We start from the raw sequence: 25,760 nt of genomic DNA, 5'->3' as shown, positions 1-25,760 counted from the left end.
TATAATGTCTAGAACTCGTCTTGGTTTGCTTCCTCCATTTCTTCGTCTTCGCTCTCGGAGGAAGTCAATGAATCTTCATCTTCTTCGTCCTCGTCCTCTCGAAGCGCCAACGTCGATAAATACGAATCGATTTCTCCGTGTATCTTCACGCAGTGCTTTCGCGCAAACTTTATCACGTTATCTGAAACGTCGCTCTCGACTGCCATCGCGCTGCTATTTCCAAATCCGCCGACTCTTTGCACTGAAGTCACCGCACCTTCTCTGGTGGCGGATACCGCGAGCGCGAAATCGCCGCACGACTCTTCGCTCGAGACGCAATCAATCGCTATGGTTGGTAAAAACTCCTCGTCGTCTATTGTAATCGTCGTCATAGTAGTTACTCCTTCTTGCTGCCGCGCTCTACCGAAATACGTCGCCGTAGCAATCAAAGGCACGTCTGAGACATCTAGCGTCGTGTTACTACTACTGCTGCTATTCGATTCCTTTTCTTTTCCTTTTTCTAATTGTTCGTCATCATCATCATCATCTTCTTCTTCTTCCGAATCTGACACTAACTCAACCTCTTCATCCTCACCTCTTCGTTTCACTCTCACTCTCGGTAACCGTGCGTCGAACAACGCGCACTTCCCGGCAATCGCCAACGCGTCCAACGCGTTCCCGTCGTCCGAGAGCACTAAAAAATCCATCCGTAACTTCCAGCGATGACGCCGACGGCCTCCTTGTTTACTACCATTCCCATGACTACTACCGCCAATCTCCAAAGACTTTCGCAAACCAGATTCCTTGTTCAACAAATCCATCGACCCGTACGCAAACTCCAATTCTCTCTTCAACTCGCCGCAATACTTATCGGTCTCGTTGAATACTTGTTGCTGATGTTGACCTTTCCCGCCGCCGCCGACGGCGGAACCAACATTTCTCGTCGACATCGTTTCCACGTAAACTTCTACGGAAGGCATCGTCGCCGCAGTAGATGTGCCCGCTTTCTCGTTCCCTCCCGTCTTATCTCTTCCTCCTCCTCCTCCGCTTCGCCGTTGCCCCATAAACAACAACAAAGCATCATCCTCTTCCTCATCCTCATCAAAACTGCACACCTGCCCGGTTATCGCGCACACGACCTCGGTCCGTCCGCACGATCCTTTCCCCATGCGAACTTTCGCTTGTCCAACCGCTCGCGTGATGATCATCATGTTGTTCCTTTTCTTTTTATTAAAACTCTCACTCAGTTTACTTTCGTGATTTCCCAACGAAATCTCCACCGGTCTCGATTCGTGATTCTCTCTCCCGTCCGAGCGGAGGTTTTGGCAAACGCCGTCGCGAGTGAACTGGAATTCCGGCGCGGAGAATAACATTTTCTTCGCGCCGGAATGGATCGTAGTATCGCGGTGCTGTTGATGATGTTGTTGTTATGTAACTCTCTCTTTCTCAGCAGTGTTAAATGAAGAATGTCGACGGTAAATCGCCACTAAAAAGAAACGTCTTTTTTGCTCAAAGAGATAAAAAAGAGTTTACTATATCATAAATGGAGAGGAACGAGAAGAAGAAGCAACTCTCCGGCGCGCAGAAAAGGAAGAAGAAGAAGGAGAAGGAAGAGGCGATCGAACGGGCGAGAGCGGAGTTGGAGAGGTTGAAGCTTGGACCGACCAAGGTGTGGACGGGATTGGTGTTGCATCATAAGGATGTTTTTGTCTCGCATGTGCTTCCTAAATTGAATAAGACGGATCGGTTTTTCTTTTCGGAGGCGAATAGTGAGAGTCAGGGTGTGCTTGAGTACGCCGGGGTAGACGTATCGAAAATCGGATTGTCTATTCACGAATGTTCATCGATTTCGACGTTGGAATTGATGTGGAATTACATGCACTGGGCAGAGAAAGATAACGATGGAGACGTGGCAGATCAAGCCTGGTTTTGCGAGCAAGTCGCTGCAACGAACAAGCTCGAGTTCCTCGAGTGGGCGAGAGAAGTGAAACATTGCGAGTGGGATGAAAAGACGATTACTGTGGCAGCACTTATAGGTAATCTCGAGATGCTGAAATACTGCTTCTCTAACGAATGCCCGTATGATGAAGAAATGTCGTGTAAAGCAGCTGCTGCTAAAGGACACCTCGACTGTGTTCGATTTCTTTTCGACAAAGTGAAACCTTCGCGAGATACGGAAAAAGAAGCGGCACAACAGGCGACAGCAAAAGGTCAAACAGACATCGTGAAATATCTCGTCGAAGAAAGAAAGATATCTGAGGAGGTAAAGTTCGCCTGCGCGGGACAAGCTGCGTGGCATGGCCACCTCAATTGCCTTCAATACTTAGTCGAAGAGGCGAAAGTGCCTCTTGATCTTGACAACTGGCGATACATCGCTTACGCTCGTTACCACGAGCACCCCGAGTGCGTAAACTACTTGCTCGAAAAAGGGTGCCCAGAACCAACGGACGAAGAATACGCTACTTTTGCCGAGAGCTTGCGAGCGCTAGAGTCTCGGCAGGAGAACAGCGAGTGAGAAGTTAGTTTGATCAGAGAGAGAGAGAGAGACACCTTTTACCTTTTCGTACATTTTTTGAAATAGAGAGAGAGACACACAAAAACAGGTTCAAAATCGCCAAAATTTCCCCTCTATCTATACTCCAAATACAAACTCACTCTCCAAAAGAGAGAGAGATTGAGAGAGTAATCGAAGCCCTTTTCTTCGCGCGTGTGGTGAGCGCGTGGTAGTGTTGACGTTGCCGAATTCCTCGCGTTTTGAAGGTCGCACTTCTTCGTAAAAGTAATTGGAATTGATCCATCTTCATCGAATCAATCCGCTTCTTAATAAAGCGATTAAAACATAGAGAAAATAATAAAGAGTATGAGTTTCATGCATCGAATGCCAAACGAGTACGGCGTCTCCTCGTCCTCCTCGTCCTCTTCGAGAAACACCCAGGGTGTAGGTACCGATCGGACGCGAGAGTTTTTCGCGACCGCGGAAAGAGTGAGCAAACAATTGCACGGAAGTAGACACAGGAGTAGCAGTGGGGGAAGAAACGAAAACGACGACGAGAACGGCGCCGCGGCGAAAGGAGAAGGCTCGGATTTTTACGCCGCCTCCTCCTCCTCGCACGTGGAGAAACAGCAGCAGCAGCAATTCGGGTCTTCTTTGGATGACGACGATTTCAACAACAACAACAAAGGAGGAGGCTCTTCTTTGCATCTCGCGAACGAGGCGCCGAAGATGAAATCTGTGTTCCACCAGAGAGCCTCGCGCGTCGGTCACGCCATCCACTCCACGTCGCAAAAGCTGGACCGGTTGGCGCAACTCGCGAAGCGGTCGGGCGCGTTTGACGACTCGAGTCAAGAGATTAACACGATTTCCTTCGCGGTGAAAGAAGATATCAAGCAGTTGAACACGGCGATCGCGGAGTTGCAACAGCTGGCGTTGCACGAGAGAGAGCAAAAGACGAAACAGTCGACGCAACATTCGGAGACGATCGTGGAGAGTTTGAAAGGACGGTTAATGGACGCGACCAAGGCGTTTAAGGACGTGTTGAGCGAAAGGAAGGAGAGCGTGAAGAATAACGAGAGAAGACGATCGATGTTTGGCGGCAGCGGTAGCAGTAGTTTACAAACGCAGCAACAGCAAGGCGGTGGGTTTCAAGGCGGAACTGGACGGTTTGCCAGCGTCAGCGCGGCTGCCACGACGGGGAGTTTCATGAACGTGGGCGCGCGAAGTAGCGAACAACAACAAGGAGAACAACAAGGGAATTTCGGCCACATGAACCCGATATCCTTCAACCAAAACCAAGTCGCCGTCTACCAAGACCAAGACCAAAACTACGCCACCTCTCGCGCCGACGCCATGCAAAACGTCGAGCGCACCATCACCGAACTCGGCGGCATTTTCCAACAACTCGCCACCATGGTCAACGAACAAGGCGAGATGGCCATTCGCATCGACGAAAACGTCGAAGACGTCGTCATGAACGTCGACCAAGCGCAGGGTGAACTTCTGAAGTACTTGAACTACATCAGTAACAATCGGTGGTTGGCCATGAAAGTCTTCGGCGTGCTCATGGCTTTTCTCATGTTCTTCATAGTCTTCGTCGCTTAAAAATACTAGTGTTATTATTATTAACTTTCATCATCATTTATTGTGATATTCAACATCCAACATCCCTTCATAGTCTTATATGTCGCTTACTTAGTATTCTCGTAAACTTTCACACAACATTGAGATTCAACATCCAACGATACGAGAGGAAAATCCTCACTCTAAAAACTCTTTAACGACGCACACAAAACATCACAACAGAGCAAAAGGAACGCGTCAAAAAGACGACGATTTCACCAGAGGAAGAGATATGACGACTCGCTGAGATGACGACTGAATGCACTGAGAGACCAATCTCTCGTCCCGCTCGTCTCGTCGATTTTTACTCCTTTCCATCATCGGGAACAGAATTGAACGGCGAGAAAGTGGAATGCATCTTCTTCCCGAGGTTTAACGACCGAGAGGAAACGTTTTCGCTGGACGTTTTGGCTTTTACACACACCAAGGAAGGAGACGAAAAAGATGATTTAAACGACGATTTAGATGATGATGATGCGTATCGGACTTTTAATCGCTTGGGTGTCGCGGTCTTTCGAACGAGTGGGTTCGTTTCGAGACCGAAAGTCGTCGTGTATGACAACTGGTACCAGAGAGCGAAGGAAGCGTTGACGCCGACGACTGCGACGACTTTGATCGGACGAAGAGCAAAAAGGTACCAGTTTTCCATCGAAGAGAAAACGAAGAAGAACACAGACGATGATACAGCGGAGGAGGAGGTGTTTGAACTCGTCTGGCGGTTCAGCGAAAACGACGACGAGAACGCAAACGAGGAGAGCAGAGAGGAGGATACGAAGAAGAAGCGAAAGGAGATGGTGATGATGCGAGGGTCTTGCAAGATGAAGCGCGTCGTCGCCGCCGCCGCCAGGGCAGCGGAGGGTGTCGAGACGGGATCTGCAAAGGAAACGGCGACGACGGTTCTTTTGGAGTTGTTGCGTCACGCCTCGTTGAAGTATATTCGCGAAAAGGAAGGAAACGTGGATTTAAAGCGCGCGAACGAGTGTTTGAGGAAAGATCAAGAGATCGCGGTGAAGAAAGAATTGGAGAAGGCGAGAGATATCGAGCAGTTTAAGCGAAAATGTTTTGAGGAGTGTTTGGTCCTCGTAAACGAGAAGAAGAAACGGATTCGGGAGTTGGAGGAGATTCTAGAAACGGCGAGGAAAGAAAACGACGCGTTGAGTAAAAAAATTGGGAAGGGGAAAGGAGGGAAGAAGAGAGGGAGGTCGTCGTCGTCCGAGGAGTCGTCGTCGTCCGAAGCCTCTTCGTCGAGCGAAGAGGTGAGCGACGAAGACGAGGAGGAAGAAGCGAACACGGACGACGAAGATAAGGCCACGCAAATTCGCAAACGCATGCGACAGACTGCCATGGTAGATACCATCAAAACCACGAGTGATGGAAGAAAGAAACCGTCTGCAAAGCCAACAACGACGAAGACAACAAAAGCAACAAAAGCAACCGCCTCGCAAAAATCAAAACCAGCCGCTCGGCGCGTGAACACGTTCGACGCTCTCATGCAAGCCAATTTAGGACGAGATTCCGACGCGAATTCCCAATCCTCCTCTTTTTAGATACATACATAGATAGATAGATAGATAGTGAATGAGTGCGTGATACTGGTCATCGCGACGAGCGAGCAGTAGTCGTCGTAGTCGTTTTCTCCTTCTTGGAAAAGAAGGAACACGATAAAGGAGAGTTTCGCTTACGCTTTGACATACTAAATACATTTCAAAAAGCTACTCATAATATGCATCATCATCACTACTTTCCCTCCATTTCTCTCTCCTTCAACAGTTTCGCCACGCTCCCATCGTCGTCTTCCACCAAGGTCCCGCTTTTCCAGCACCCCGTCTTCTCCCCGATTTCCTTGTGTTTCTCGTACTCCAAATCCACCTCCTCTTTCGTTCCTTTCCACCCTTTCGGGTACCTCGATAAACTTTGCGTCCCGAGCATCCTGCTCGCTTTCACTCTCAAATCCAAGGTCGTCCACTCGCCTAATTCGTTGTGAAAGTGTTCTTTCATCTTCATCCACTCGCCGACGCCGAATATATGGAGTCCTTCGTACAGTTTTTGCCGCTGGTCGTCGCCCCATTTCTTCCCGGAAGTCTCGAAGACGATTTTCGTCGGTTTGAAAAACTGTTGCTTTAAAGCGCCGGTTTCTGCGTCGATGGCATCTTTTCGTGTCACGACTTTACGCAAAGAGTTTGCCCATTGAATTCTTTCTTTCAATGCTTCTTCTTTGTGTGATTCGTTGGTGTTGGTGATGATGTCGAGCATGACGTGTGATGTGTTTTGCGCGCGCGCGTTTTGCCGGGAAGCGCAGTCGAGAAAATTCAAAATTCTCGAGTGTCTTCTATTTAGGGTATCAAATGTGATGTGGAGGAAGGCGCGCGAAGCGATTGATGTGCGAAGAAGAATAGTTTTCTTTTCATTACGCGCTAATGTGTACACGGGTATTCGCGGTGTTGTTCTCGTTGTTGTTGTTGTTGCGTGTGCTATTTTCTATTTGTCTAAAACTCGTAGTATATTTGCGTTTATTTTTATCGCCGTCGTTGTTGTTGTTTCTTGGTACTACTACTCGCGGTGGTCACTTGTTTTTGCCGCTGCGCTTCGTCGGTGCCCATTCTAGAGTTATCCACGATGGTATTCGGCGCGATTTGCCCTCCGTTCGTTTTTTCCAGCTGCGGCGCGGTATCTTGACAGGATTGATTGCAAAACAAACCTTTTCCGTTCGCGTCGCACTTATCGTCGATGACTATGGTTCTTTCGCCGTCGTACACCCACTTGGCTAACGCCGAACGGGCTTCGACGCCGTCGATTTTGATCTTGTCGAATTTAGTGTGCACGTAACAGGAGGGCGCAAAGACGCCGACGTTTGGATTTGCTTTTGTCGCTTCTCGGAGTCGATCAACCATTTGCGTCTTCCACATTTTCGCGTATTCTTCGCGACGGGAGCGTTCTTCTTCGTCCAAGTTTTCCCACATCTTTTTCGTCAGTTCGAGTTGCTTGTCTTCGTAGACTTTCATGTCTAAAACACCAGAGTTCAAGTCGTCGATGGTTTTCTCGACCAATCTTTGCGTTTGTTTTCGTTTCTCGTGGACGTCGCTCAAATGTTTCGTCGTGGACGACGCCAACGTCATCGATTTCAAATCGGGTTCGTGGACAAACCTGTGGTCGGCTAACGGCCAATTGTCGTGGATGGACATGACGACGGAATCTGTCAACGCTTGCACAAAAAATATGGGCGTTCTGATAAATTTGATCGAATTTCTTGCCACCGCACAACGGTGTACTTTTCGATTGCTGCCGCGCTTGGTGCACTCGCTCGGTAACGAATCCTCGGCGCGCCAAAACTTCAAGTACTTCTTCCAACTCGTCTCGTCCCACGGGATAAACGACGGTTTCATTTGGCCGTAGGTGTTGGTGGAGTTAGTCGTGTTGAGACCGAATCGTAAGAGCAGACGACTTTCCGCAGAATTCAAGTAGACGCCGTCTTCGCTCTTCTGGTCGTCGTCGCTTTCGCCGAGCTCCGCGGCGGCGTGCCGGAATTTGTCTTGCAATTTATCTTTAAACGTGGAGAAAATTTCGCTGAAAATCCCAGTTTCCTCTCTGTCGCTGCTGCTGGTGGTGCTGGTGGTTGCAGTGCTTGCATTCGCTTTTGTCTTGTCATCGTCATCGGTAGCGGAGGCGTTTTTCTCGTTTGACTTTTTGTTGTTGTTTTTGTTGTTGTTGTCCGCGGGAGGCGTAGCTTTCTCTACCAACGCATCGTCGTCGTCCGTGACTAAAGCGGAAGAGAGTGTATCCTCTTCGGCGTTTTCTTCGAAAATCTGTTCCACCATCTCGTCAAATTTCATCGACTCGATTTCCTCTTCTTCCTCCTCCTCTTTGTTACTCTTCGTCGCGCTGTGGTTGTCCTTCGACGCCTCTTCTTTATCGTCATCTTTGGAATCGTCGTCAGAGTTTTTATTTTCACCGATGGACATTTGATCTCTCGGGTCGTAAAACGTGTGCGTGTGAAAGTAGTGAAATCCAGCGAAGGCGATGCCGGACACTTTGGGAGGTTGCAGTTTTGGGTCGTACCCTTGAGCTTCGTACGCTTGTGCGATAACATCCGCCCACCGATCGATTTGTGCGACTAAACCGACTCCACCGGCAGATTTTCCGGAGAAGATGATGTTTTTCGCCGACAACAAATCGTGATGGTTGATGAGTTCATCCAAGACGGCGTCGACGATGAGACCGCCGTTCATGGTCACGCCAGACGCGTCCGGTTCGCTACTTCTGCCCAACCAAGAGTCTCCAGAACAATACGCGATATTTACCATATTTGCCGTGTTGAACGCTTCGTTGGATTTCAACACGGATTGAATACCAGTCGAGAAGTGATACGTCCTCGGCACTAATTTCGAAGAGCCTAATCCCGTCGCCGCCCGTCTCGTGCAGTCCTCGTCGTTTACGCACGTGCCTCCACCGGAAAGCATGATGATCCACGTTTCGCCGCACGAGTGTTCGACACCATCGCTTGTACATCTTTTCCTTCGCACGGAGCGGTCGATGCGCTTCGATAAATAATACGCGGGAGGCGATCCGTCCAAACATTTCGCGTTGTTTGAAGCGTGATCGAGAAAGCGCACCGGCGATACCGGATTCGGCTTGTATTTCTCATCGCTCGCATCAACTTTACCGATGTCATCGTCGTCGATGTGAAAGGTACCGTCGGCAATGTTGTCGACGATACCCTTCGCGACGTCTTTGACGATGACCGCGGCGTCCGTAACAACTGCCTTAGCGTGCGGTGCAACTTCTACCACCCCTTTTTTAATGTTGTTGTTGTTATTATTATTACTATTATTATTATTCGTTGTTGTTGTTGTTGCATTCTTTTGCACACGTTGTTGTTGTTGTTGTTGTTGTTGTTGTTGTTGTTGTTGTTGTTGTTTCGGTTGTTGCTTTGGCTTCGCGTCCGCGGGGGTGGTGGTCGTTGGCGAAGCGCTACCGCCGCTATTCTTGGCGTTCGTGTTGTTGTTACTACTCGGAGTAAAAGTACTCGTTGACGCGATATTGTTTTTCTCGTCCGCTCCTACCTTTGCCGATGACGCGACTGATGACCCGGTCCCCGAAGTGGCGGTATTCTTCGCATTACCATTCTCGCCCTTCTTGCCGTTATTGTTGTTGTTATTAACATTGACGATACCGTTCTTCTTGTCGTCGCCTCCGTTGCTCTCGCCTCCTCCGTTGCTCCCGCTACCGGCACTCGCACTCTTGTTCTTACTATTATTATTATTATTGCTATTAGTATTCTCGCTCTTAGTATTCGAAGACGACGCCTTCGAGGAAGCTTCCGCGGCGGCGGCGGCGAGAGAAGAATCCTTCTTCGCTTGTTCCCTCGCGTGTTTCGCCACCGCTTCTTTCACCAGTTCTTTCCTTCTCTCCTCTAAGAAGAAGTCAATCTTTTCCTTCTCTTGTTTCGTCAGTTCGTCTTCGTCCGGTACTCCCGTTTTCACTTGTTGCATTTGTTGTCCTCCCCCGAGTCTTTTCAACGTTTTACTCAAACCACCGCTCATCTTTGTTCTCGTGTTTGTCATCGTCATCACCAAAGCGGCGACCGTTATTAAAATCAGAGCAAGAAAAAAGACGCCTCCTCCTTTTCGAATTAAACTCGTTCCAAAGTTTCCTCTCCGTTTGATGTACTTAGTAGTATTCGACAGTAAAGGCGTCGCTTCCACATCATCATCATTTTCATCATCGCGGGAAGAAGAAATTTTGGTCATCATTTTCTTCCTTTCTTTTCCTCCTCCTCCTCCCGTTCCAAAAGAAGAAGAAGAAGAGGAAGAGTTGTTGTTCTGAACGACGGAGGACTCGATGTTCTCAGAGTCTCCTCCTCTGTTGTTCTTTTTAAAGCGGAGAATTTTTCCTTTACACGATGAATATGAAATCTTTTAAAGAATCTCTCTCTGAAGGAAGAAGAGAGGCGCGGGACAAGAGAAAAGAGAGAGAGGTTTGAGAGCTCTCTTGGCCCATTAGGGTTTAGAACCCTAAACAAAAAATTTGCAAAAAGAAAAAAAAATTTTGTGGAGAGAGACGTACGAGTAAGAATGAGGCGCTTAAGAGTACCCACGAAGCACTTAAACCCTAAACATATAAGTGCTTTGGTCTTACTCTTAAGTGCTTACTCCTTACTCCTTGGTAAAAAACATTTCCTCGTAGACCGTTAGAAGAAAACAATCTCACTTTTTGCTCTTGCTTTGACTACTCTTTCTGTTCGTTGTGCGCGGTCTCGTTCTCTCTCTCTCTTTTAAGCGTACGTAGTAGCTGGTGTGACAACAACTTCAGAATACGAGACGACTTTTGCTCTTCCTAATGATGTTGTGTGCGAAAAGAATAATGCATTATTGTTGAAAGATAGAAGGGAAAAACGATGGAACAAACGCAAATCTTGCCTCCCGTGCAAACGACCAAACGAGGCGAAAGAGCGCACGTGCACGCGTTTTCCTCCTCTCTTACGAAGAAGAACGAGTCGTCGCAATTCTCGTGTACCTACGTCAACGAGAAAACAGGGAAAGCGTACATAGTCACTTTCCTGGGAAGGACTCAGAGAAAGAAAACGACGGTTGAACACCAACACGCGAAAATCACGTGCGTCTGCCCGTTCGCGCCTCCTTTCGATACAAAGAAGCACATGGCAGCTTCGGGAGCATCCGACGGTTCAATCCAGATCTGGTCGTTAGAAACTGGAGCGTTGATAAAACGACACGAAAAGGTTTTAGCCGGTCCGGTGCGGGACGTGTGTTGGTCCTTCGACGGCGCGAAGGTACTCCTCGCGGGCGAAGGGCGAGAGCAGTTCGCGAAGTGCGTCGACGCGGAGACGGGGACCGCGGTGAAAGACCTTTCGGGGGCGACCAAAGCGTGCACGACAGTTTGCGGGAGCAGGAAAGGGAAGCCGCACAGAGTTATAACAGGATCGGAGGATTTTCGAGTGCGATTTTATACAGGTGGGCCGCCGTTTCAGTTGGAACAACGAGAGCGAGCGAAGCGACGAACACACACTCACGAAAAGTATATAAACGAAGTTCGAATGTCCAGAGACGATAAGTACGTGCTTTCCGCGGCTGGCGATGGGATTGGCGTTTGGGACGTCGAGACGCTCGAGATGGTTGGCGACGAAGGACGGGTCGCCGCGAAGGACGGATCGACGTACGGCGTCGCGTGGTTAGACGACGACGAGGATGAGGAGAATAACACAATTTATCGGTTCGTTTCGAGCGGGGCGGATAAAATGGTGAAACTTTGGAAGGTGAAAGACGTCGTGCGAGAACGACAAGTAGGCGTAGACGTAGAAATCGTCGAGATTTTGAAGAAAACAGACGAAGAAGGAGAAGAAGAAGATGACGTTCGGTTGGTCGTGAAACCGAAGACGGAACAACACGTCGCGAAACACGTCACGCTCGAGGACGCGTACAGTTGTTGCGGCGCGGAGACAACCGTCGATGATATGCAAATAGGCGTGTGCGCGTCCGCCGAGACGGTCGTTTCTTGCGGCTTGTCCGGAAAGATGACCGTGCTCGACGTCGTCGAAGTCGACGATAAAGACGAGTTTGGTGAAAGGAAGAAGAAAAAGCAGCTGCGTTTTCGGGAGGAGATTTTAGGACACTCGAGGCCGATAACGGCGATGTGCTCGGTCGATGTTTCGTCGGGGTCGTCTTCTTCGACGGAGAAAAAGTATCAGGTTTGGACGGCGAGCATACGAAGGGAAGACGATCCGAGACCGAAGATATTGGTCTGCGAGTACGTTCCGGAAACGAAAACCATCGAAAACGTGCGAGAAGTCATAAAGAATACGCCGCTGAAAAAAGTCACGAAACTGGTCAACTGCGGGAACGATATCGTCGCCGCGATTGGTTTCGACGATCACTTGCGCTTCGCGAGCGTTAAAGACATGGCTTTTATAGATGATGACTTTGACAATAGTAACGACAATAACGACCAGGAGTGTCATCGTCGCGCCGTAAAATTTGAGCAACAGCCAATCGACGTCTGCGTCGTTTCCGTTTCCGTTTCGATTTCGCAAGACGAAGAAGAAGAAGAAGAAGAAGAAGAAGAACCACTACTTCCGAAAACAACAAAAGTTACGACGAAAGAAGTTCACCACTGCGAACTTATGATAACGTTTGCAAACGGTCTCGCGAAACTCGTGCCGATTGAATACGAGAAATCGTCATCATCGAGCGACAATAATGGAGGAGGAGGAGAGTTGAAAATTCTATTTGATAAAATACAACAGATTGACGTGAGGACGACGATTCAGACGACGACGATTCAGACGACGACGACGAGAAGGAAAAAAGAAGTCGAGTTATCGTGTGGACGCGCCGTTCAGTTTTCTTCCGGCGGCGGCGGCGAAAAAACGCTTTTCGCTTTCGGCTGCGCCGACGAAGCCGCGGTGTACATTTTCGAGAGAAGAAACGAAGACGGCGTCGTTGAACACAAACAAACGCTCGAGCGAAGCAACGCGTCCTCGTCGTGCAACATCACGTGCATAGATTTTGCTCCAAACGGAAAACATCTCGCCGTCGGCGATTCCAATCGAGAAATTGTCTTATGGACGACGACTTCCAACGCCGAAGATGAAGATGAAGATGACAAAGATGAAGAAGAAAGAAAACAAGAAGAGACGAAAGAAGAGTTATTCTTCCGTCTCCTAAAACCGCGCGATCGACGACACTCCAAATTCCTTCACAGCAGCCGAATCGAAGACGTCCACTGGTCTCGCTCCTCCACGTCCTTCCTCTCGTGCTCTTTAGACGGCCGCGCGAAAATCTGGCGAAACGTAGTACGAAAGAGTAGTAGTAAAAGTAGCGCGGTCAAAGTCGTCGAGGAGGACGTGAACGCCGTCCGAGGCGGCGTACGTTTCGCCCAACTCTTATACGTCAACAACGAAAACGACGAAAACTTCGACAAAGAAAACGAGGATGATTTGGAGACTGCAAATGCGCATCTCGTCTGCGTCGGCGCCGATTGCGCCGTGCGCTTCTTCGCGCATACTCCGTCTTAGTATTTAAAGAGTTAGAAGTAGAATTTCATCGCATCATTGGAACAGAGACAGCAAATTGCACAAATGTACCATCAATACTTCTGTGTTGTACGTCTCAAGACTGATGTGCAGGTACTCAAATGGCCACATTGATACCAATCGTAAACATTGACACATATCGCGTCAAATTCAATTAATTCATTCACATTCTGAACAGAGACATTCCCCACAAAAAGTACGCGCACTTTAGACCATTAAAACAGATCCTTTTACTCGCGACTTTACTCTCACGCGTACGTACAAATAGTGTCAATCGTAATTCTTCTAAAAATGGCGAAGAAAAACAGCACGAAGAAGCGTCAAAGTCGAATCGCGGACGCTTTAGTGAGAGAGCGGAAACAGTTGGAAAAGCAGCGAGAACGCGAATTGAAGATGAAAGAAGAAGAAGAGAAGACGAGCGTTGGACGGCAGATGCGCGAAAAGAGGAGCAAGAAACACGAGAATACTAAAGGAGGAGTACGCGTTCTCACCGGTGGCATTCAGAAACAGAAGAAATCTTCTAAAAGAGAAGGGAAGAATCGACACAAAATCGTACGCGGCGTTCGAGTGGGAAACGCGACGAAAATACGCAAAAACGTCACCTACGGCGGGATTACGATTAAAGATAGCGAGAGCAAAAAAGCAGTCTTAGAAATGCTGAAAGCGGAGGATAGGATGATGGTGTAGAGTGAAATGCGCGAAGATGTGACGACCTTTTACGGCGTTTGATCGTCGCGCGATGAAAGCGAGCGAGAGCGTTAAAAAGCGGTTTCGTTGGCGACGCCGAAAGCGGAGGAGAGGAGGAGGATGGTGTAGTAGAGTGTGCGTGTGTATGCGCGCCGCTATTTCTGCGTGTATTAGTATTAGTATTAAAGTAAACGTATTATTTTACAGTCTCACGGCTTTGAGGACGACGAGGGACTCTTCGTCCGCTTTCGTCCATTTCGCGCGTTCGACTCGCATTCCGTCTTGGTTGGATAAAATCTCCATCATCTCCTCGATATCGTTTTGCGCGTACGCGACGACGAGAAACGTCCCTCCGTTTGGTCGCAACCACGATTTGATGTCGTAGAGAATTCGGTCGACGACTTCTCGGCCGCGAACGCCTCCGGCCCACGCGGCGGTTAACGAGGAAGACAAAGAAGAACTTTTCGTTGAAGGGTCGTAAATCTCTTCCGAAGGTGTGACCACGTACGGTGGGTTGAACAGCAACACGTCTATTAGTTTCTTCTTCCTCTCTTCTTCTTTCACTTCTTCTGTTTTCTTCTTCTTCGCATTTATCCGGCGGCGGTAAAACCGGTCGTCCTCTAACATGTCGCCGCGGAAAATCTCAATCGAATACCGCGACGACGACGAGTCGTCTTCATCAAAGTCCTCCTTTTCCTCCTCCTCATCATCCCCGACGACTCGCAACCCGTGTCTCCGCATCGTCTCTTTCGCGTGTTCTACCGCCTTTTCGTTCACGTCTACTCCGAGAAACCGCCACACGCGACGACATTTTTTCTTCGTCTTTGAATCATCTTCCCGCTGCTTCCTTTGAAGCCGCTCCTTCATTTCTTCGCAAAACCGCATCGCGTGCGAACACAGCACGTACCCGGAACCGACGCCGATTTCCACGCTGACAAATTCTTCTTCCTCCTCGTCGTTTTCATCATCAAAATCGTTTTCATCGTCGTCATCGAGTCGTCTCAACGCGTTCGATTCCTTCCTCTTTTCCCGAGACCAAATCTCCTCCGCGACGGCATCGGCGAGGAGGAAGGAGTCTTCGCTCGGCTCGTAGACGACGGATTTGTCGTACGAGGTGTCTCTGATTCTCGCCATTATTATGGGAACAGTGTTATAAATGAAGCGATTGTTCGGTGATGCTTAGTATTCTTGTTCGTTCGTTCGTGAATGAATGAAGAAAACAGTTAAAATTATGAAGAAAAGTCTGCTGTAAAAAGCGCGTTCGATCGATCGATCAGGAATCTCTCTCTCTCTCTCTGCTAAAGGGAAGCGAACCCTCTCCTCGCTCGCACGCGATTTTCATTCTCTCGCATCTGCTCTAAAGCGTTCCATAAGTCTTCGATTTTCACGTCGACTTGTTTATCGGCGTCGTCTTCGGCGTACTCTTCCGCTCGTAAATCTTTTATGCGGACGCATCCGTTTTCCCACTCCGAAGGGGCGACGAAGACGACGTATCTTGCGCCGATGCGGTTGGCGTAATCGAAGGTTTGCGCGACTTTTTTTTTCGGTTCGAGGAGGACGTCGACGACGACGAGTCTTTTGTTTTCGTCGGCGCTATTAATGTTTCCATCTCCGTCATCATCGTTACTACTACTACCACCACCACCACCACCACTACCATTCGAAGGAGGAGAAGTCTGCCTCAACAAACCCGCCGCTTTCATCGCCTTGCCTTGCATGTCTTTGTTATACGCGCAGACGCAGAAATCAACCCTTTTTTGGACGTTTGGGAGTAAATTTTTCTCCTTCAAAAGTTCGACGATGACGCAATCGCCGAAACCAAACCCGCACGCCGGTACCGGCGTCGTCGCTCCGTACAAAGATAACAACTTATCGTATCTACCACCACCGGCGATCGCTCTCAACTCGCCGGCTTTATCGAACGCTTCAAAGACGACGCCGGTGTAATACGCTAATCCTCTCACGACGGAAGCGTCGAATTGGAGCCAGTCGCCGAAACCGTACTCCTCCGCCAGTTTGAACAATTCTTTCAACTCGCGTATGGATGAATCGTCCACGGCTTTCGTATTGCTATTAGTATTATCACCATCATCACCACCGCTACTTACCTCGATCGCCTCTCTGGCCATTTCCTCCAACTCCTCGACCGTTTTACAACTCAACGTCTTCACCACGTTCTCCGCGGTTTCTCTCGGTAACCCCAACGTCTCCGTCAACTCCTTTACCACCGCCTCGGCGCCAATCTTATCTAGCTTGTCCAATATCACGCACGTCGGCGCGAAAATCTCGTCCGGCACGTCGTTAATCGTCAACATCGATTGCATGACTTTCCTCGAATTCACTTTAATCCCGACGTCCGCGCTCGTAATCCCGCAGCTCTTAAAAAACTCCACCGCCGCGCTCAACAACTCCACCTCCGCGGTTATTTCCTTGCACCCAATAATATCCATGTTCCACTGATAATGCTCTCTTTTCCTTCCTCTCTGCGTGGCTTCAAACCTCCAACACTGCGGTATCGAAAACCACTTCAGCGGCAAAATCATCGACGCGCCTCTCGACAACACCATCCTCGCTAACGTCGGCGTCATCTCCGGTCTCAGCGTCACTTCCACCCCGTCTTTATCCACGAACGAATACATCTGTTGCGTGATCTCCTCCCCGGCTTTCCGTTTGTATAACTCTTGCCGTTCCAACACCGGCGCGTCGTACTCCTCGAACCCTGCTCTGAGACCACATTTCCGGAATTTCTCAAACAACCACGTTTGCAATCGAAACTCCTCGGGGAAGAAGTCTCGCGTGCCGGAGACGGCATCCAAGTGAACCGGAGGCGTTTGCGACGCGTGCACCGTTACAACCGAGCCTCCTCCTCCCGATGACGACGCTAAACCTTCTCTCTTCTTCTTCAGTTCTTTCTCCAACTTTTCCTTCTTTTTCCGCTCCTTCTCCGCTTGGCGAATCAGTTGCTTCTCCGTTTTCGGTTCCTCTTCGGACATCTTTTTAAATAAACTCACGGGGACAAAAAGAACCAAAACCACCAGTTCAAATCTCGGGTGATTCTCGGTCGTTCTTCTTCTTCTTCTCTCTTGTTCTCTTCCTTTGTCTTCTTCTTCTTCTCTCTTCTTCGTTTTGTGGTGATTTCTGCCGCCATTTTTAGAGGGAGAAAAGGACGAGTATTTAGGGTGTACAAAAGTGTCGATTTTTTTTTTATGAAGGAGAACGTTTTGTACAAACAAGTTTCATTGGATATACTACTTCGAGAGCGTCAAAAACACACTCTCTCTTATTCTCTCTCTTATTCTCTCTCTCTCTCTCTCTCTCGAGATATTTCTCTCACGATGCAAAATCATAGGAAATTAGAAGATGGACCCTTTGTAGCCGGCTTTTTCTCTTTCGGCTTGCATCTTCGCCGCGGCGGCGGCTCTTCTGGCGTTGGACGCGTCCTCCTCCGCCTTGGCCTTGGCCTTCTTCTCCTCCGGCGTGAGTTCTTTCTCGCTGGAACCTTCGTAGGCGTTCCAGTTCGATTGGCCCGCGACGGACGTTTTGAACGTTTCCGAATCATCTCTGGGAGGGGCGGAGAAGTTGCCGCCAGATCTGTTTAAAAAGAATAGAACAAAAGAGAGCGCGACAGAGTGAGTACACAAAAGAGTAAAAAATACGACAGCTTTGAAAAAGAACGAAATTTTTTTTCCTCTCTTTTCTCTTCTTCTTCTTCTTCAAAAGTGTTTGTTGTTTTTTGTCCTCTTCGCGTGCGATGGTTGTTGACGTGTCCTTTTTTGGAGCAAAAACGTGTTCACAGTTATTGGACAGTTGAGCACTCGCGCGATATCTCTCTTTCACTCTTTCCAATTATCCATATCTCGTCGCGAAAGATACCATACTTTATTTACGCTCTCTTTTCGACGAAAGGAGGGAACAAAAGAAGCTTTCACGGCGAATGGTGTTTGTAGTCGAGAGGAATGAAGACGTCGTTCTCCTTCGCGCGCGCGCGCGCCCGAAAGCATTCGCGCGTTTAATAATGGAAAAAATGACGTGTACCGAAAAGAGGAAAAAAGAACAAAATGGATGAACGATCCAACACACGCAGAAAACACTTTAAGAAGAAGAACTTCTTCGTACCTGCGGGTGACGTCTCTCTTGGAAACAGTCGCGTTCAAGCGAACGGATTGAGTAACAGTTTGAGTGACAGAAAACATTTTTAGTATATAAGAGTGTGTTGTGTGACGTGTGTCTTTTCAAAGAAATAAGTGAAGTCCAAAGGGGGGTGAGCTTATCTTTCTTCACATTTTTTTTTCGCTTCTTTTTTGACCTTTCATATTTAGGGTTCCAAGGGCAAAAATTTTGTAACGACACAGACCGCGTGTGAGTTTTTCTCGGAGCAATTTTCGTCCCAAATTTCGTCTTCAGAAAAGACTTTTAAAGCGCGCGTTTAACGACTCTTTTCAGAAGACATTTACCCCTTTATTTGCGATAAGAGAGAATAATGATGACGGCGCAACAACAACAACAACAGTATTCTTCTCCTTCCTCCCATCAAACGAATCAACCACCACAAAAACAGTTCGACACCGGACACGGGGATCAGATTCACGATTGCCAGTACGATTATTACGGACGGGTACGCATACTTTTGAACTCTGAACTCTCTCTTTAACTCTCTCTCTCTCTCTCTCCTTTTTATCGCGCGCGTGCGAAAGCGTGATGTGCTGTTGTTGTTCTTGTTGTTGTTCTCGATGTGTGTATATATTTATACGCAAGAAGAAGCGCGCGGTAATGTTCTTTGAATTGTGTGTTGAGAGAGAGAGATCAACACCAACGGAAACGACTCTCTTACTACGAATAACTATACTGACATTTTTTATACTCTCTTAATACTACATTACTAAAACCAATCATCATCATCGTCAAACTGAATAATAATAACGATAATACATAAATAAAGAGAGTGGCGACGTGCTCGTCCGACCGAACGATCAAAGTGTTCGATACCGGAACGACGATGACGACGACGACGAGTGGTGATGGCGGCGGCGGCGGCGAAAACGTCGCGAATCATCCTCCTCCTCAAGAGGCAATCGTCGAAAGAGCGAACGCGACGACGCTCACCGGGCACGAAGGGCCGGTGTGGCAAGTATCTTGGGCGCACCCGAAATTTGGCGCGTTGTTAGCGTCGTGTTCGTTCGATCACACGGTGATGATATGGAAGGAGACGAGTTCGAACGTTTTTTCAAGAGTGTACGTGACGCCGAAAGGTTTTTTCGACGGGAGCGTGAATGCGATTTCGTGGGCACCGCACGAGTTTGGGTGCGCCGTGGCGGCGTGCTCGAGCGACGGGAGCGTAGCGGTTATTTCGAGTAATAGTAATGTGGCGGGAGGAGGGTGGCGAAGCGAGAAGATTTCGAACGAAGCGCACGCGGTTGGGTGCACCGGGGTGTCGTGGGGACAAAACGACGAGATTGCGAGTTGCGGGTGCGATAACTTGTGCAAGATTTGGACGAGAGGAGGCGCCCAGGAAGGAGGAGGAGGAGGAGAGAGTAGCAATCATAACCAACATCATCATCATAATCAACAACAACAATGGCGACTAAAGAAAGAACTTCGAGGTCACTCGGATTGGGTGAGAGACGTCCAATGGGCGCCAAACAACGGTGGTTCCAACGTCCAACAAATCGCTTCCTGCTCGCAAGACGGCAAAGTGTTCATCTGGACCGAAAGCAACAACAACAGCAGTACGAATACTGCCAACAAAGACTACCACTCCGTCCTTCTCAACGACTTCAAAACCGCCGTCTGGCGTCTCAGCTGGTCCGTCGTCGGGAACGTCCTCGCCGTTTCCGACGCCAACAACCAAGTGAGCGTGTGGAAAGAAAGCGTCGACGGCGCGTGGACGCAGATTCAGTCAAAGTAATAGCAAATGTATCATCGATGTTACGCCGTTTCATTTTTCTCATCACTTGAACCAATCGACACAAAAAGAAGCACTTTAAAAGAATTTGATGAACGCGAACGCGTCCACCTTCGTCCCGTCCACCTTCCTCTCTGCCAAAGAGGACAAAGAAGGAGAGGAAGACGTGAACGAGGAGGAAAACGAGGATATATATTTCGCCATCGACGTCGAGTGCGTCGCGACTGGATACACGCACAACGACCGAGCGGTGGCGCAGATTGCCGTCGTGGACGACGCGATGCGGACTTTAGTGAACGTTTTCGTGAAAGAAGAAGGCACTGCTTCCACGTCGTACGATGATGAAAATGAAAACGATACCAACATAGTGTCCACGATTGAACCGTTGACGGGGATAACGAGGGAAAAATTAGAGAAGGAAGGAATTCCGTTTGCAGATGGTAAGAACTGACACTTACGCGTATTGAGTATTTCACGCTTTACGAGTATTATCGCACAATAATAAACTGACGACTTATTCTTATTTTTCTTTGAAACAACGACACGCAAACAACAGCCATGGTTCTGGTTCGCCGATGTTTACCTTCCCGAAAAGCCATTTTGGTCGGTCAAAACGTCTCCAAAGACATCGAGTGGTTAGGTTTGCGCGAAGGCGAAGACTTCAAAGGCGTCGTCGATTTGTGCGGCGTGTGGAGAACGTGGAATCCAAAGTTTAAAACCTATTCAGTGTTCTCGCAAGATCATCTGGTGAGGAGGTTACTGAAAGGCCAGCTGGAGTTGAGCGAGAAACACTGCGCGGAAGGCGATAGCGTGAAATCGATGAAACTGTTTCAGTTGTGGAGAGAGTTACACCACGAGCCGGAGAAGTTGCAACGAGAGAAGGAGAAATTGTTGGAAGGCGCACCAGAACCGAGTTTCGCGAAGAGGTTTCCAACTTTCGAGGGTGTGTGCATGGGAAACAGGAAGACGTGCACGTGCGGAGCGCCTTTTTTTGGCTGATGACGACGCCTTTGCGAGCGGCGAGAGAGATCGTTTGCGCGAGGATTAATACACACACACATTAGAAAAATACTAGAGAGACTTTCTTACGCGGAGGAGATTTACCTCAGGACGGGATGAGAGCGCCATGATCACCACCACCACCTCTAGCAGCATAGTATAAAGAGAGACATACATAAAGACATGTAATACACACACACACATACACACACACTCACACACACACACACACACACACACACACACACGCACACACACACACACACACACACACACAAGTTGAGAACTCGTGAAATACGCAACAACAATAATAGCAATAAAATATAAGATTAAAAGAGGTTCTTCCTTCCTTTTTACCGGGCGCAAAATGAAATGCCCACAATTCAAATCTCGACTTCCGCAGTGTCCGGAATGGAATACGTTCCGTCTTTGGCGAATTCGTTGACCATGGCGGCGTGCGCGACCATAGCGTACAAGAAGTGCCGCTTCGTGTGTTTCGGCCACTCGTTGTACTCTTGATTCTCTTCTCTTTTCAATTTGAAGTGTCCTAAACCGGCTTTTTTGACACGAATGGTGCCAATCGGTTTCACGAACGCCGCGCATTTATCGCGAAAATTTCTCACCTCTTTATCCCGCATGCCGTTGAGACCTTCCAGACCGTTCTCGTGAATTTCCACGGGCATTTCGTACGTCTTCACCGAAGAATACGTTATCGGAACTGCAAAACCAAATGTCATCAATCCTGTGCCAATCATCGTGTACAACAAACTTCGTAATCCTCTCGTGTACGGCACCAACCTCGTTCCGAGCGCGTCGTTTTCGTCTCGACGAATCAACATCGAATTCATGCGTTCAACCTTCCCAACCAACTTTCCTCTCGGGAAGTCACGTTGCAACGGAATAATTTCCGCGACTTGCGCATTTCCTTTGTACATTTTCGCCGCCGCAAACGTCGGAGAATTTTGCAACGTCTTACTATTACTGTTCTTTTTCACGCCGGCGACGGATACCCCGAGTAAACTCCTCACCACCATCGTCGGAAAAGGGCGCTTCATCGCGTGCCGATCGAACAGCTCTTCCAGCGTCGAATCTTCTTTCAAAGTCAACATAAACAAAGGAGTGTTGTTACCATCAGAGGCGTCTTTGCAGACCACGTTCCAAGATCCCGGAGGTCCGCTCTCTTCGCTCTCTCGCCCTCTCGATAACCACAACTCGCACTCGAAGAGCGGTTTTTCTTCGTCATTCTTCTCGTCGTCGTCGACCAAAGTCGTCGATGTTTTCTGCCCGACGCACGAACAAATCGTAAACCCAAAACACGTCGCGTCGCCTTGCGTTTGCGCGAACAATCTTTGCAACTTCGATTCCCTGTTTTCATCATCTTTATACTCGCCAAAACTTCTCGCCCGGAACGATTTTCTCTGCCCCGCCGTCGCTTTGGGCACTAAATCCGGACGCGAACGAAAATTCCGAACACGAATGGAATCCCCCAAAGCATTTTCTAAAAGCGCGTCCAGGCGCGCTTCCAATTCTGTTTCTCCCCCCTTCGCTGACGACAACGTAAACGACGACGGTGCAAATGAAGGGCTTTTCTTCGCGGAACCGATGGATTTGAGCATCTCGTTTTGTGTGTGTTTATGTGTTTATTAAATGCGGCAATTATTCGTTGATGTTGATAATTTTTTTTCCCATGCACGAATTTAAAGACATTTTAGGTCGACAAAAAACCCACAAGAAGTTAAAAACAAGTCGGTCGACACGAGATTTTTTTTTCGTTTTGGGAATATTTTGTGCCTCCTCGCTCATTTTTTTTCTTTGTAGTATTCAAAGAGAGAAAGAGAATACGCAACGCAAAACGCACGCGTGGGTGTCTGTCGAAACGCGTAAAAAACATCTCCAGGAGGAGCAACACCGCATCGCGCGCGTTTATTCATTTAAAACTACCGCGCGTCAGGACGGCGGTGTTTGGTCGTCTTTTTTTTTCGGTCGACACTGACTTAATTATTCGTCTTGCTGCAGAGGGTTGCGGAAAAATTGTCGCCGATGGTGGAGGAACCGTCTTCGACCCTGTTCCCTTTACCGCTCTCGAACCATCAGCACGACCAAATTCACCGCGAAGAGTTGAAAGTTCTGTTCGAACTGGCGGACGATCACGGATTTGTGGATTGGCTTCAACCTTCTTCTCACGCTGCCACAAGCAAAAGATCGGGCCAAAAGAAATTTGCCAGCACCCCATGTACGAGTAGTTTTCGTACAGAAGAGGAGGAGGAGACGAGAAAGAAACAGAAGAAGAAACAGAAGGAGACGAAGAGCGATGAAAGGAAAGAAAGGGAAGAAAGAAAAGAAAAAGAGTCAAGTACTACGAGTACGCGTACTACTACGAACACAAGTACTGCTACTCATTCTACTCGCGTCTGTGGCGTTCTCTCTCCTCGAACCCGTCGCGTGTGCGACTGCTTCGGGTGCGAAGCGATATGCGAGAAGGTTCGCTCGGTAGCCGCCGGCGGGCTGCACGTGTGCGAAATGCATAAACGCAAAGATTCGTTCCTTTTGAAAGGCAGAGGGGAAGACATGAAGTTTCGATGGTGTTTTTACTGTCATCGTCCGCAGAAGATCGAAGAGTTTTCACCGAGCAGCAGATCTATTTGCAAAGAAAAGTTTGCGTTGCGAAAGCAAAGACGCAAGGTGAAGTCAGAATTAGCGAATAAGAACAAGTACTTCAAAGAAGCAACTGCGCCAACATCGCTTGTGTTTGATGATTGCAGCGCATTTGATCCAATGTCGTTCGTGATGGATGAGTGTTTAAACTACGACGACGATTGTTTGAAATAAAAGTCAACACAAGCCGTGTATAATTTAGATTTCGTTCGCTTAGTAGAACTGGACGTTGTATTTATATTTATGAGAGAGAAGTCTCTCTCTTTCTCTTACTCTTCCTCTCTAAAATCTCTCTTTAAAAGACTCTTTATTTCAATTCTTTCATCAGCTTGGACAGTCTGTGAATGTGTCGAGTGAAAATTTCCGCATCTTTCGTGGGAGCGGAGGCCATGGAAGCAGACGAAGGAGTTGAAAAAGAAGTTTGCTCCTTCTCTTGTGGCTGTTGACTTTGAGTGTAGTGATCGAAAACTTTAATAGTCTTCCCGTCTTCATCTAACGCAATGTCAAGCGCGTCGAAAGTATTCCAATGCGCCGCCGCGCCGCCGGAAGAAGCGTTCAATTTGGACACTTCGACGCCGTCGAGAAGAGATTTACAATACTCTCTTCTGTACTCGATGACGTTACTGCTCTTTTCTTGCATCACTTCGAGGTTCTTTTTCAATTCATCCTCGGTAACTTCCATCATCTGCGCGAGCTTTTGTACCGGAATAGTCGTGTACAATCTCAAATAGCTTTTTAACTTGGGAAGCGGCGCGCGTTGCTGAACCTCTTCCATGAACACCGCGAGTTGTTTCTTATACGCCTCTTGATTATAACTAAGAGACGGATCTGCGGCATACTCTCCAGATCCCGTAGATTGAATGATTTCGTTCGTGGCGATGAACTTCGGACACGCAAAAGCGAACAAGTCCGCAAACACGTCTACTTCTCCGTTGTTCATCTTTGCCATCTTATCGCCGTACTTTTCTCGCAAAATGGAACGCGTGTGATCATCTAAAGATCTCATGACGCCCCCACTGGAAGTGGAACCAGATCCACAGCTCATTGAGACCGCAATCGATAGCAAAGAAAGCATTTGTTCTGATTTTTTTCGCAAAAGTTCGATTCTCCCTCCGGGCGAATGCGCGCCCGTACTTTTCCCGCCACCTCCGCCGGCTTCCCTTCGTCGCAAATTCATTTGCAATCGCTCGACGTGCGAAATACCTCGATTGAAAAGTTTTGCCGCGTCTTTATACCTATTTAGCATGAAATAGGCGAAACCAACGTGATAGTTGACAGAAACGTGACATCCCGGAATCCTCGCGTGTAAACTTCCTCCGCCGCCGTGCAATACATCCGGCATTGCGTCGAAAGTTTTCAAAGACAACTCGTACTCTCCAGACAAGCACTGGACTCTCGCCAAACCAACGATGGCAAAATATCCCAAAGTATCTACAATGTTGCTTCTTTTCGCCTTCTCGTCGGATTCTACTTCTTTCTCGCGCTCCTCCGCCTCTTCCTTCTTCTTGTTTTGCAAAGCCTCCAAATACGTCTCAACCTTCTCTTTTTGCCACACGTCGCCGTCGTCTTTCAACTCTTTCAAACGCTCAATCTCTTCCTCCGATTTCGCCTGCAACTTTCCTCGGAACTGACAAAACGACTGAAATTGATAGATGAACTCGTCAACCATATCCCACAACCAAACGTTCGGCAAAACGAGCCCGCTCGTCTTACTTCTCTTCAAAACGCAATCAAACAATCTGCAATACGCTTTCCAACTCTCCACTCTCTCTTCGATCGACGGCGACGCGCTTCGCGAGTACACGTGACGAAAGTAAAGCTCCTCGTACAATGCGAGGAAAATCTCGTCGTCTGTCTCTTCTCCCGTTAAAGTCTTCCCTTCTTCTTCTCTCTCTTTCTCGAGAAACTCGAGAACCGCTTCTTTCTTCGGCCAGTTTGCGTTTTTAAAGTACCTCTCGCTGATGACTGGAAACGACTTCTCGTACAAGTTGCCGATTTCGTACACCGGATTTGTCCCGCGTCGTTCGCCATCTCTCCCTTGCTCAAAGTTTCCACCGCTACTGTGTGTCAAAGACTCGTCGATGCGTTTGTGCAAGAACGAAACGAATTGCCGGACGTGATCGTTGGGTAAAATCAACTCCGAGGTTTTGTTCGCTGATGCTTTGTTGTTGTTTGATGTTGTCGTCCTCGAGGTTGTTCTCGCTTCTTCGTCGACCACGGGGTCATTTCCACCGTGACCATCATTACCACCATTTGCGTCTTTATCTTCTTCGTCGTTATAGCCAACGCCGGTATCTTCCATCGTCGTCATCGTCCCGCTCGTTCTCGTCGTCAAAGATGATGATATTTTATACCATTATAAAGAGGCGAAGACC

At 48.4% G+C, this 25,760-nt stretch overlaps 17 protein-coding genes across 17 annotated transcripts; 9 read left to right on the top strand and 8 right to left on the bottom strand.

The window, feature by feature from the left end:
* Nucleotides 1-64: 64 nt before the first annotated feature.
* Bathy13g00530 (unknown protein) lies at nt 65-1,352 on the bottom strand (the record flags this gene model as incomplete). Its single annotated transcript, XM_007509340.1, has 2 exons — nt 65-89; nt 124-1,352. The coding sequence occupies 2 exons, from the start codon at nt 1,350-1,352 to the stop codon at nt 65-67; spliced, it is 1,254 nt and encodes a 417-aa protein (XP_007509402.1).
* A 170-nt stretch (nt 1,353-1,522) lies between these two features.
* Bathy13g00520 lies at nt 1,523-2,494 on the top strand (the record flags this gene model as incomplete). Its single annotated transcript, XM_007509574.1, has 1 exon — nt 1,523-2,494. One exon carries the CDS (start codon nt 1,523-1,525, stop codon nt 2,492-2,494), a length of 972 nt encoding a protein of 323 aa, XP_007509636.1.
* A 354-nt stretch (nt 2,495-2,848) lies between these two features.
* On the top strand, nt 2,849-4,078 carry Bathy13g00510 (predicted protein; the record flags this gene model as incomplete). The annotated part of the gene is made up of 1 exon (XM_007509486.1): nt 2,849-4,078. The coding sequence occupies one exon, from the start codon at nt 2,849-2,851 to the stop codon at nt 4,076-4,078; it is 1,230 nt and encodes a 409-aa protein (XP_007509548.1).
* Nucleotides 4,079-4,344: 266 nt separating this feature from the next.
* Bathy13g00500 (unknown protein) lies at nt 4,345-5,643 on the top strand (the record flags this gene model as incomplete). Its single annotated transcript, XM_007509316.1, has 1 exon — nt 4,345-5,643. The coding sequence occupies one exon, from the start codon at nt 4,345-4,347 to the stop codon at nt 5,641-5,643; it is 1,299 nt and encodes a 432-aa protein (XP_007509378.1).
* Nucleotides 5,644-5,833: 190 nt separating this feature from the next.
* On the bottom strand, nt 5,834-6,349 carry Bathy13g00490 (predicted protein; the record flags this gene model as incomplete). The annotated part of the gene is made up of 1 exon (XM_007509410.1): nt 5,834-6,349. The coding sequence occupies one exon, from the start codon at nt 6,347-6,349 to the stop codon at nt 5,834-5,836; it is 516 nt and encodes a 171-aa protein (XP_007509472.1).
* A 263-nt stretch (nt 6,350-6,612) lies between these two features.
* Nucleotides 6,613-9,846, bottom strand: Bathy13g00480 (predicted protein; the record flags this gene model as incomplete). The annotated part of the gene is made up of 1 exon (XM_007509320.1): nt 6,613-9,846. One exon carries the CDS (start codon nt 9,844-9,846, stop codon nt 6,613-6,615), a length of 3,234 nt encoding a protein of 1,077 aa, XP_007509382.1.
* Nucleotides 9,847-10,490: 644 nt separating this feature from the next.
* On the top strand, nt 10,491-13,124 carry Bathy13g00470 (WD repeat-containing protein 1; the record flags this gene model as incomplete). The annotated part of the gene is made up of 1 exon (XM_007509385.1): nt 10,491-13,124. The coding sequence occupies one exon, from the start codon at nt 10,491-10,493 to the stop codon at nt 13,122-13,124; it is 2,634 nt and encodes an 877-aa protein (XP_007509447.1).
* Nucleotides 13,125-13,433: 309 nt separating this feature from the next.
* Nucleotides 13,434-13,829, top strand: Bathy13g00460 (unknown protein; the record flags this gene model as incomplete). The annotated part of the gene is made up of 1 exon (XM_007509566.1): nt 13,434-13,829. The coding sequence occupies one exon, from the start codon at nt 13,434-13,436 to the stop codon at nt 13,827-13,829; it is 396 nt and encodes a 131-aa protein (XP_007509628.1).
* Nucleotides 13,830-14,030: 201 nt separating this feature from the next.
* Nucleotides 14,031-14,963, bottom strand: Bathy13g00450 (N6-adenine-specific DNA methyltransferase 1; the record flags this gene model as incomplete). The annotated part of the gene is made up of 1 exon (XM_007509357.1): nt 14,031-14,963. The coding sequence occupies one exon, from the start codon at nt 14,961-14,963 to the stop codon at nt 14,031-14,033; it is 933 nt and encodes a 310-aa protein (XP_007509419.1).
* Nucleotides 14,964-15,127: 164 nt separating this feature from the next.
* Bathy13g00440 (histidyl-tRNA synthetase) lies at nt 15,128-16,822 on the bottom strand (the record flags this gene model as incomplete). The annotated part of the gene is made up of 1 exon (XM_007509433.1): nt 15,128-16,822. One exon carries the CDS (start codon nt 16,820-16,822, stop codon nt 15,128-15,130), a length of 1,695 nt encoding a protein of 564 aa, XP_007509495.1.
* A 360-nt stretch (nt 16,823-17,182) lies between these two features.
* On the bottom strand, nt 17,183-17,683 carry Bathy13g00430 (unknown protein; the record flags this gene model as incomplete). Its single annotated transcript, XM_007509534.1, has 2 exons — nt 17,183-17,420; nt 17,667-17,683. 2 exons carry the CDS (start codon nt 17,681-17,683, stop codon nt 17,183-17,185), a joined length of 255 nt encoding a protein of 84 aa, XP_007509596.1.
* Nucleotides 17,684-18,825: 1,142 nt separating this feature from the next.
* Bathy13g00420 (predicted protein) lies at nt 18,826-19,734 on the top strand (the record flags this gene model as incomplete). Its single annotated transcript, XM_007509377.1, has 1 exon — nt 18,826-19,734. One exon carries the CDS (start codon nt 18,826-18,828, stop codon nt 19,732-19,734), a length of 909 nt encoding a protein of 302 aa, XP_007509439.1.
* Nucleotides 19,735-19,822: 88 nt separating this feature from the next.
* Nucleotides 19,823-20,182, top strand: Bathy13g00410 (predicted protein; the record flags this gene model as incomplete). Its single annotated transcript, XM_007509585.1, has 1 exon — nt 19,823-20,182. One exon carries the CDS (start codon nt 19,823-19,825, stop codon nt 20,180-20,182), a length of 360 nt encoding a protein of 119 aa, XP_007509647.1.
* A 107-nt stretch (nt 20,183-20,289) lies between these two features.
* On the top strand, nt 20,290-20,730 carry Bathy13g00400 (predicted protein; the record flags this gene model as incomplete). The annotated part of the gene is made up of 1 exon (XM_007509359.1): nt 20,290-20,730. The coding sequence occupies one exon, from the start codon at nt 20,290-20,292 to the stop codon at nt 20,728-20,730; it is 441 nt and encodes a 146-aa protein (XP_007509421.1).
* Nucleotides 20,731-21,113: 383 nt separating this feature from the next.
* On the bottom strand, nt 21,114-22,346 carry Bathy13g00390 (unknown protein; the record flags this gene model as incomplete). The annotated part of the gene is made up of 1 exon (XM_007509461.1): nt 21,114-22,346. The coding sequence occupies one exon, from the start codon at nt 22,344-22,346 to the stop codon at nt 21,114-21,116; it is 1,233 nt and encodes a 410-aa protein (XP_007509523.1).
* A 424-nt stretch (nt 22,347-22,770) lies between these two features.
* Nucleotides 22,771-23,559, top strand: Bathy13g00380 (predicted protein; the record flags this gene model as incomplete). Its single annotated transcript, XM_007509400.1, has 1 exon — nt 22,771-23,559. One exon carries the CDS (start codon nt 22,771-22,773, stop codon nt 23,557-23,559), a length of 789 nt encoding a protein of 262 aa, XP_007509462.1.
* Nucleotides 23,560-23,692: 133 nt separating this feature from the next.
* On the bottom strand, nt 23,693-25,687 carry Bathy13g00370 (predicted protein; the record flags this gene model as incomplete). Its single annotated transcript, XM_007509428.1, has 1 exon — nt 23,693-25,687. One exon carries the CDS (start codon nt 25,685-25,687, stop codon nt 23,693-23,695), a length of 1,995 nt encoding a protein of 664 aa, XP_007509490.1.
* Nucleotides 25,688-25,760: the final 73 nt, after the last annotated feature.

This window comes from Bathycoccus prasinos (genome assembly GCF_002220235.1).
Source record: "Bathycoccus prasinos genomic : Chromosome_13".
Lineage (NCBI taxonomy): Eukaryota > Viridiplantae > Chlorophyta > Mamiellophyceae > Mamiellales > Bathycoccaceae > Bathycoccus > Bathycoccus prasinos.
The sequence above is the reverse complement of the archived record's forward strand: the minus strand, read 5'-3'. Positions and strand labels throughout refer to the sequence as shown.